This window comes from Coenobita brevimanus, chromosome 60 (assembly GCF_032717465.1).
Source record: "Coenobita brevimanus isolate Jiangsu-jjx chromosome 60, ASM3271746v2, whole genome shotgun sequence".
Taxonomy (NCBI): domain Eukaryota; kingdom Metazoa; phylum Arthropoda; class Malacostraca; order Decapoda; family Coenobitidae; genus Coenobita; species Coenobita brevimanus.
Window position 1 is genome coordinate 1303763 of NC_137013.1, and position 11052 is coordinate 1314814.

Here is an 11052-nt window from a genome sequence, read left to right on the forward strand (position 1 = left end):
CTTGGAGAGAGCCCCAACATACTTGACCTCTTCCTCACAACTAATCCTTCTGCTTCCTCTGTTAATCTTTTCTCTCCGTTGGTCTCCTCTGATCACAACCTTATTACCTTAACCTGTCCTATCACTCCGGTACGGCCTGTGGACCCTCCAGGGAAACATCGTCTGTGGCATTTTGGAGCCGTGGACTGGGAGGCCCTCAGGCAGTGCTTCTTTGATTTTCCCTGGAATGATTATTGCCTCCATGGCCAGGAGCCATCTGAGTGTGCCTTGCGCATTACAGAGGTTATTCTCTCGGGCATGGAAGCATACATTCCTTTCTCATATCCTTTGACTAACGCAAGAAAGCCTTGGTTTAATCACGCTTGTTCTAATGCTGTCCGCAACAAGGAGAGGGATTACAAAAGGTACCGGAGCCAACCCACCCCTGAATCACATCATCTTTACGTTTCTGCCCGGAATCGTGCTAAGTCTGTTCTTCGCTCTGCTAAAAATAATTTCATCCATACTAAATGCTCTCAACTCTCCAACTTGAATTCTTCCCGCTCCTTCTGGCACCTTGCCAAAAATCTTTCTAACAACTTTACCTCATCATCCTTCCCTCCTCTTTTCTACTCTGATGGTTCTGTAGCTATTTCTTCTACTGATAAAGCAGATCTCTTCACACAGACTTTCTCCTCCAATTCCACCTTAGACGATTCCGGTGCTGTTCCTCCATCTCTTCCCCCCTCTGACTTCCTCATGGCTGACATTAAAATTTCTACAGTTGATGTATTTTCTGCCATTACTGGCCTCAGTACTAACAAGGCATATGGGCCTGATGGGGTCCCTCCTGTTGTTCTCAAGAACTGTGCTTCTGTGCTTACACCCTGCCTAGGCAAACTCTTTCGCCTTTGTCTGTCAACTTGTACCTTTCCTTCTTGCTGGAAGTTTGCTCTCATTCAGCCAGTCCCAAAGAAGGGTGACCACTCCCAACCCTCCAACTATCGTCCAATTGCTTTAACGTCCTGTATTTCAAAAGTTTTCGAGTCAATTCTCAATAAAAAATTTTAAGGCATCTTTCCTATCACAACCTTCTTTCCGATCGTCAGTACGGGTTCCGTCAGGGACGCTCCACTGGCGATCTTCTCACCTACCTTTCAGACTCCTGGTCATCCTCCTTTCGGGACTTTGGCGAAAGCTTTGCCATTGCACTTGACATCTCAAAGGCTTTCGATCGAGTCTGGCATAAATCTTTAATTTCCAAACTGCCCTCCTACGGTTTCTATCCTTCTATCTGTGCCTTCATCGCTAGCTTCCTTTCTGGTCGTTCTATAGCCGCTGTTGTAGACGGCCATCGTTCTTCTCCTAGATCTATCAACAGTGGTGTTCCTCAGGGCTCTGTCCTATCACCTACTCTCTTCCTTTTATTCATCAACGATCTTCTAAGCTGTACATCTGACCCTATCCACTCATACGCTGATGACTCCACCCTTCACCTTTCCAATCGGTTCCCGCAACGCCCATCTCAACAGTTACTTCAACAAACAAGGGATGAGGCTATGGCACACCTGATGTCTGACTTGGCTCGTATCTCTGACTGGGGTAAAAATGATATGGTTGTTTTTAATGCATCTAAGACTCAGTTCTTACACCTATCAACCCGACAAAATCTTCCACAGATATACCCACTAATGTTTAATAATATTCAGCTTAATCCTGCATCATCCTTGAACATGCTTGGGGTTTCATTTACTCGGGACTTATCTTGGAAAGATCATATTACATCTCTTGTAAAATCTGCTTCCAAGAGATTAGGTGTGCTAAGCCGACTCCGCTCTTTCTTTACCCCTGCACAATTGTTGACTCTATACAGGGGTTTTATCCGCCCCTGTGTGGAGTACAACTCTCATGTGTGGGGAGGCTCCCCACATACAGCTCTTCTCAATAGGGTGGAGTCAAAGGCTTTTCGTCTCATTAACTCTCCTCCTCTTACTGACTCCCTTCAACCTCTGTCTCTTCGCCGCACTGTTGCATCTTTATCTCTTTTCTATCACTACTTTAATGGTCACTGTTCCTCTGAACTGTCTGCTTGCATTCCTCCACCTCTACGACGGGCGCGTAGCACCCGTCTGGCAGCAAACTCTCATCCCTTTTCTGTCCAACTCTCTAATGCAAGAGTTAACCATTACTCCCAGTCTTTCATTTATGCAACAGGTCAGCTCTGGAACTGTCTCCCTCTGTTTGTATTTCCTGCTGCCTATGATCTCCAGTCTTTCAAACGCAGTGTGTCCAGGCATCTCGAAATGATCTGATCTTGAATTTGGCTCTCTATTGTATTTTGTTTTTCTCTTGGAGGGAACTGTTACTGCGGGCTCATGGCCTTTGGTTCCTTCTTCCTCGCATAAGAAAAAAAAATTATAATTATCCATTGTACGTCGAGCAACAGTGTATTTGAAAATGGGCTGGGGTGATGGAAGACAGGGATGCCATCTTGACAAAGGGGCATTATGGGAAGATAAATGGATCTGGATAGTAATCAACATTCTTTGGGGCGAAACGAGACTGAAGAGGGGTTGGGGAGATGGTACAGGAAGTAGCCATATTGACAAAAGGGCCTGATTGTAAAGTAAACATATTTGGAACTATCTCGCATCTCAATACCTCATGATTTCTTTATTTCACCCGCTGCACGATCTTTAGTCAATGCATTCAAATTTGCCAGCGGTACGCCAGAACAAAGCATAATTTTAAAAACCCATTGTTCATTCATTCATTCATTGCCAGACGCCATGTATCCCAGATGGGGTGGCCAAGGGCTTAGAGTTAATTGTTTTACAGGGAGGGGTGCTCGAAGCTATTTAAACCTCGAGTTGGGCTAGAGAAGGGGGGAGGAAGCGGCCATCTTGACAAACGGGCATAATGGGAACGTAAACAAAAGAGCGTCGTTGCCAAATGCCCGCGGAGAGAGTGGCGGGAACTTTCACTCCCTCTCTCTAACAACCTCACTAACAGGGGACGCGCCTGACCCGAATAAATCATCTGGAGAGAGGGAGAGAGAGTACAACAGATTTTAAGTCATCCGCTACTGTTAAAGGGATAACAATGAAGGTGTCCAAATTCTTCCTGACGATGACTCCCTAAAGGTGATTACAGTTGTGTGATCATACCAGAGTAACACAAAATATCCAGCACTAGTAAAGGAAGGGAGTTAGGAGCACTAGTAAAGGAAGGGAGTTAGGAGTATGGAAAGAAGAGGAAGAAGAAATTACCCACCGCACTGCACAGTACGTAAAGAACAGGATGTAGGTTAGACAAGACAGCCAAATTAAAGACATTTATTTTTCGCTGACTTCATCACCAGTCTCTCTTAAGCTGAGTAAAATCGTCCGTAGATGCTTCACTTCGATCGGGGTCTCCTCTACGCTATCAAATCGTCTGGCTGTAGGAACACTGAATTACACAGACATCGTTCTAAACACTGTGAGTGGTGTCCGTGGTGGTCGTTTTGAAACCTTAATTATTAAAAAAAAATGTCTAGCCGTAGCAATGGTATAGCAAAACAGAATAGAGCTTTAATAGTAGTAGTAGTAGTAGCAATAGTAGTAGTAATGGTGGTGGTAATCTCCTGCCGAAATTCAAGGACTTTTCGTTTTAAAGGGGCTGAACGTCGACTTCATTTAATTCCCTCCGTAGTAAAGGAATCTTCTAAACTGAATGATGTCTTCTGGCGGCGGTAAGAATCTAAACACTGAGACGTTGCCGTGCCGATGGGGTGAAGAGCAAAGCAAAGCAATGGAAGAATTAGCGAAGGCATGTGGACCGTGGGCATAATTTTAGCTAACACAGTGAAAGTCAGCTAGTCAGGTCGGGTGCGGGTAAGGGGATGGGTCTGTTATGATGTGGCAGGGGTAAACCAGTTCTGCTGTCGGGCCCTACTGCGGATGTCACTGATTGCATTGCGCAGTTGACCCTTGTGCGGTGTGGTGCGGTGAGGATCTGTCCGTTCTCCCCTTTGGGGCTAAGATGCGAACGAATGTGTTTGAATGGATGAGTAAATGAGGAGTGTGTCGTCCTGTCTCGGCTACCTCCCTTTCCTTGGGGAAAGCAGGCTAGGTATATAGATAGAAAGATACAGTGAAAGTTGCTGTGTTTACTCTCTCTCTCTCTCTCTCTCTCTCTCTCTCTCTCTCTCTAACAGGAATTCACAGTTTCTTGTCAGGTAATTTATGTGTAGACACGGTTGGATCAGGAAGTCGTTACGAGGGAGATGGCGCCTAGGAACCGAATTTAAAAATAACGGTACTGGCGACTTCGCGTTAGGGAGACAATATACTAACGCTTACGGCAACTAACACTTTTCGTCACTAATTTGCGCAGATCATACAGAAGACCCGTAGCCATTGGAAAGGCCTTTTGTTCTCTGGCTACTTCTGACCAACTCTATTCACCTGAGTAACTGTTCAGAGATCAGTTGTATACAATGGCGGTCCGTAAGTTGATGAGCGCGTTGGTTGGTACATAGGCCTAAACGAAGACTTGATGACCTCAGTATATGGATAATAATTTGAAAAAAAGTTTGGGACCCAGTGCTATAGATCAGTAAAGGAATATAAACACACACACACACACACACACACACACACACACACACACACACACACACACACACACACACACACACACACATCTCTACAGGAAGTAATATAATGCCATTGTAATTACACGACATTGGGTGTACCGTCAACTACATAATTATATAAACAGTAATTTAAAAACGGTGTGTGTGTGTGTGTGTGTGTGTGTGTGACAATGCATAAGGTACTTAGTTATGTGTTGTATAATAGGCGTTTCCTATATAACTCATCGGCGTGTGTAATAAGGCTTTGTACTAGTAATGAGTCTTTGTACTAACATCACATGGGAAAATATTACAGCGGATTACAGCTGTACATTTAACACTGAAATATTGTACTGTATTGTGTTATTATCGTGAAAATATTGTAGTATCATTGCATTACTGGAGACGTTTTGCTATAGTGCAGCCATAACAATTTAATATAGCTGTGCAGTGGTTATACAATATGCTCAATACTGCCAAATACAATGACATACTGTATTCCCCCAAAATACAATGATATACTGTATACAGTATGCTCTAATACAATGATGGAGGGTGAAAGACTGACGAGGAGAGTGTATGTGAGTGAGGTGGAGGGACGGAGAGGGAGGGGGAGGCCGAGAATGAGATGGAGGGATGGGACGGAGAGGTATATGAGAGAGGGGGGTGTGAGTTGGGAGCAGGACAGTGACTTGGCGGGGGACAGGGCGACGTGGAGGCGATTTGTTTGTGGCCACCCCGAACGGGATTGAGGCGTCTGACAATAAATAGATAGATAGACAATGATCATACAATATTCTCTAACACTGCAAATATACACTGACATACTCTATACATAATAAGACGTATACTCAGCTTCATGCACAATCATCACCCATTACATTACCTCATATTACTAATTCACAGGGTGTATTGTCAGCATTAGTCACCGCCTTCACTCAGCGTATCTTTCATGGATTTATTTCAGAAGTGGTGATTATTTAAGATACGAAATTCTAACTTTGTAAAAAATAATTGTTCCAGCTTTTACGTATTAGGACAAAAGGCTGCTCTCTCCAGTAAAGCACTTTATTATTATTGTTGTTATTATTATGATGATGATGATGATGATGATGATGATTATTGTCGTTATTATTATTATTATTATTATTATCATCATTGTTATTCTTATTCTTCTTATTATTATCATCATCATCATTGTTATTCTTGTTGTTATTATTATTTTTCGTTCATCCATCCATCATCCAATCCTACATTGCCCCATGAGGAGCGTAGGAGCCCTGGGCTAGGCAGTTGGTCCCGACATTTAAGATGAGTATTATTATTTTTATTATTATTATTATTATTATTTAAGCAACGTTGGGTCTGGTTAGTACTTGGATGGGTGACCGCCTGGGAACACCAGATGCTGTTGGCATCCCTACATGTCAAGTGGGGTTGGTGGAGGATTAGTGCCCCTCCCTGTAAAACAATTAACTCTAAGCCCTTGGCCACCCCGTTTGGGATACATGGCGTCTGGCAATGAATGAATGAAAAATGATGAATTATTATTATTATTATTGTCCCGGGAGTTGCTACACTAATTCCAGCTGACTCTTGGCCTAACTTTGAGTAAAAAAAAAAAAAAATGCTATATCAACATGACCAAATTTTTGACCATTAGAAGGTTAATTACTGATACCCTTATGGGGGAAAATGGTCTATATCTATCCCGTAAGGGGTGGCCACAAACAAATCGCCTCCATGTCACCCTGTCCCCCGCCATTTCATTGCCCTGCTCCCAGCTCACATCCCCCTCTCTCATATACCTCTCCACTCCATCCCTCCATCTCATCCTCGGCCTCCCTCTCCCCCCTCAACCCCTCACAATTAACCCATGTCATCAGTAATTATAGACTCATACGGACAATTAGACCCATGTTGATATTTTTTTATATATATATATACTCAAATCAGTCGTAGAAATGTCTCCTGAAGTTAGTCGTCTCGGAACACACACACACACACACACACACACACACACACACACACACACACATCAAGTCCAGGGATATAAACACACACACACACACACACACACACACACACACACACACACACACACACACACACACACACACTTCAAGTCCAGAGATAGAAATAGAGAGAGAGAGAGAGATTTAAATGCACAGGAAGTAATGATGCAACACTCGAAAGCAACCAATAGGAATCGCTTTCTCGAGATCTGCCGGCCTTTCCTACGACACACCAAGGAAAGGCCCATCCCTGCAGCCTTCTCACCTACCCTGACACACACCCTCACAGGACCAATTGTGATGGGGCTTGCACCAGCTTCCCCGGAGCTGTTCCCCTCCAATCTTCACCCTACAGCTGTTCAAGTCTGTTACAGATATTTTATGAATGGAGGATGACAGTAATCTGGTGTATGGATTATTATTATTATTATTATTATTTATTCATTTGTTTTTCCTTCATCTGTTCAGTTATTTAAAAAAATCATACGCGGATCTGATGTAGTGATTCGCATTCCTTAAAATGGCGTAGTCAATTCGCCCTTTTTTAATGTTATGTTGTATTTATGTGGCAGAATAAGACCGTTTCATGGCTCCATAGGGGTGTCCATAGCACTTCTTCGTGATTAGCGTCATATAGTGTTACTCTCTTGGACAGAAGGCATTTTTTTGGGCTAGATTACAGTGGAAAGACGTAAAACCCTAAATTTTGGTGTTCCTGTTACATCTTTACATATATGAGAAATAGGTTACATTAGGCAGGATTAAAGTGGACAGATGATAGCACTATAATCTGATATTTTCTTGTGAGAGGTGAGTCAGGATGGAGAGAAGGTAATTTTAGGCCAAGCTGAATTTGACTGAGTACTGTGGGTGTGTTATATGACGTGTGGGTGTGTTATGATGACGTGTGGGTGTTATGATGACGTGTGGGTGTGTTATGATGACGTGTGGGTGTGTTATGATGACGTGTGGGTGTGTTATGATGACGTGTGGGTGTGTTGTGATGACGTGTGGGTGTGTTGTGATGACGTGTGGGTGTGTTGTGATGACGTGTGGGTGTTATCATGACGTGTGAGTGTGTTATCATGACGTGTGGGTGTGGTATGACGTGTGGGTGTGTTAGGATGACGTGTGGGTGTGTTAGGATGACGTGTGGGTGTGTTATCATGACGTGTGGGTGTGTTATCATGACGTGTGGGTGTGGTATGACGTGTGGGTGTGTTATGACGAATATTTGCGTCGGTTACACTTACTAAATTCGGTCGAGAACTCATACGGCACCACTCCATCAGGCCACAGACGGACGATTTCGGCGACGGCGTTCTTATTCTGTGCTCCGGACTGAAATATATCGAGAAAGAGAGAGGAATAAATTAGTTAACTCCTTCGCTGCTGCTGGATGAATTTTAAAATATTTAGCGTCTGCCTGAGTAGCCGAAAACTGTTGCCCCGAACATGAGAAGGGTAATGATGGCGGTACCGTATTTACTTCTTCACTGGTATGAGGTTATTTTTATCGTATTTCTCTCTTCCTTTTTTTCTTTCTTTTTTTTAATGTAAGGGAGGAAGCAAAGGCCAGGAGCCCACAATTATGCCTTCCAAGAAAAATACAAAAACAAGTTAACAGAGCCAAATTCAAAATCCGTTTCTTTATACCGACACCAGATGGCAGTCAATTCTGGCGGGAAATAACTTGATGAAGGTATATGAGAGAGGGGGGTGTGAGTACGGAGCAGGGCAGTGAAATGGCGGGGGACAGGGCGACGTGGAGGCGATTTGTTTGTGGCCACCCCGAACGGGATTGAGGCGTCTGGCAATAGATAGATAGATAGATAGAAGGTTGTACATATAAACCCACCAGTTCGTACGGTCCTTCCCAGGGTAACTAAAACCGCTCAAAGTTAGCAAAAATACACTTTAAAAATCCTCCCTTGGATTGAATGAGTTATCCTTCTCATGTACGGGGCAACGTTTTTTATTTTTATTGAAGGTAAGGTTAGACGATTTCCCTCCCCATAAAATATAAGATCCCGAGAGTGTCAATACTGCCCCCCAACAGCTCTTTATTGATCGGGACAGCTCTAGTATTGCTAAGAGTGTCAGATGTAAATAATTAGACTATGTAACGTGAAGGAGGGATTGGAGGGCAAGGGAGAGCTTTCAGTATGTTGATCTGTTGACTCCGATCATGTCTTCCTCTTCGTCTTCTTCCTCTTCCTCCTCTTCTTCTTCGTCTCCTCCTCCTCCTCCTTCTTTTTCTTCTTCTTCTTCTCCTCCTCCTCCTCCTCCTCCTCCTCTTCTTCTTGTTCTTCATCATCATCATCATCATCATCATCATCATCATCATCTTCTTCTTCTTCTTCTTAATTAATTAGTGTGATACTTAAAGCCAAGCCCTTCATCATTAAGGTGTGTGTGTGTGTTCAAAATATACTCTCTCTCTCTCTCTCTCTCTCTCTCTCTCTCTCTCACACACACACACACACACACACACACACACACATACATACTCACCCCCACTCTCTCTCTCTCTCTCTCTCTCTCTCTCTCTCTCACCTTCTTCTTCGGCATGAGGGGGTGAGGCAGTATGTCCCCCTCAGGCAGTCCAGACAGCTCTAGGGGGTCACGGCGAGGCAGGAAGTAGCTCACTGGAGGGAGTAAGAAGGGGGATTAAAGGATTTGGGTTGGGGGGAGGGCAGTCCAATGGTGGGCGACAGAGCGACTTGGAGGCGTTTTGTCTGTGGCCACCCTTTGCAGGATTAGGGCGTTAGGCTATAGACAGATAATTAGATAAACAGATTCTCACCAGCCAATCCTTCCTTTATTCTTAGGAAAGCGTGGTAGTGCTGAAAGGGGTGAGGGAATGCTATTTTTAACATCTCAAATTTGAAAAGTGTCTCCCCAATTCAAATCATCTTAGTATAGCAAAAGTATATTGAAAATGCGTCGTTGGGTTAAAGGTATGAGCTCCCTAACGGATTTTTCTTTCAAATTCAAATGTCTTTAAGCTTCGTAACGGTTTTTTCTTTCAAATTCAAATCTCTTTAAGCTTCCTAACGGTTTTTTCTTTCAAATTCAGATCTCTTTAAGCTTCGTAACAGTTTAATCTTTCAAATTCAAATCTCTAAGCTTCCTAACGGTTTTTTCTTTCAATTTCAAATCTCTAAGTTTCCTAACGGTTTTTTCTTTCAATTTCAAATCTCTTTAAGCTTCCTAACGGTTTTTTCTTTCAAATTCAAATCTGTATCTGTTACATGAACGTTCCCGGTATTCGCGTATGTTGTTTTCGTTATGCGCGTGTATGTAACTAAGATACAAACACATATATTGGACTAAGTAGCAATATATCAAATAAATACTCCCTTTCCTCTAACTTGGCTCATGTTTCCTTCCTTTTCTTGCATATTTCACGTTGCTCAGTGGCAGAAAAAGACAACACCACCTTTCCACATCCTTAGCCTCTTCAAGACAAGCATCGTATATATTCTAGTGTTGATCTTTGTTACATGAACGTTCCCGGTATTCGCGCTTGTTGTTTATGTAATGCGCGTGTATGTAACCAAGATACAAACACACATTGGAATAAATAGGAGTACACCAAACAAAGCGGCGGCAGTGCAGTAGGCGCCACTCTTTCGTACCCGACCGCACAACTTTACCGTCAAAACCTTAGGATGTTCTTCACGATGATCAGATGCAGGTGAAGGCAGGGATATTGTTGCTGTTTTTCGGTGGTCAAATCCCAGAATGTTCCTCCTTAGACTAACCACCAAACTGTTAACCCTTTCACGTGGACTCAAGTTAAAAGTACATACCGGTACGCAGCCGTAAACTGAGGTGATTTTTTTTTTTTTTTCCTTTGTTTTTCCTTCATTCACTGTATCTTATAAAAATAATGATAATAATCCATCCATCCATCCATCATCCAATCCTACACTGCCCCATGCGGAGCGTAGGAGCCCGGGGCTAGGCAAGATGGTCCTGACATATAAGATGAGAGTGACCAGAAAACATTTAAGATGAGAGTGAAATAATAATGATAATAATAATAATAATAATAATAATAATAATGATAATAATAATAATAATAATAACAATAATAAAATAATAATAATAATAGTAGTAGTAGTAATAATAATAATAATAATAATAATAATAATAAAATAATAATAATAATAATAATAATAATGATAATAATAATAAAAGGGGTTGAAAAACTATCCCGTTTAACTCAGTGTGAAATTTACCTGGCCATGTGGAGAGGATGGAGAGTGAGAAACTGACGAGGAGAGTGTATGTGAGTGAGGTGCAGGGGGGGGAGAAGTAGGGGGAGGCCGAGGATGAGATGGAGGGATGGAGTGGAGAGGTATATGAGAGAGGGGTGTGTGTGAGTGGGAGCAGGGCAGTGAAATGGCGGGGGACAGGGCGACATGGAGGCGA

General features: G+C 42.9%; 1 protein-coding gene across 1 annotated transcript in view; it reads right to left on the reverse strand.

Annotated features, from left to right (window-relative positions):
• The window catches only part of LOC145403085 (hatching enzyme 1.2-like), a 46747-nt gene that overhangs the window by 26932 nt on the left and 8763 nt on the right, over positions 1-11052 (reverse strand). Inside the window, exons 3-4 of the mRNA XM_080274918.1 lie at positions 9169-9260; positions 7866-7953 (exon numbers count right to left, since the gene is read on the reverse strand). Coding sequence (XP_080131044.1) covers positions 7866-7953; positions 9169-9260 — 180 coding nt within the window. The remainder of the gene's footprint in view (positions 1-7865; positions 7954-9168; positions 9261-11052) is intronic.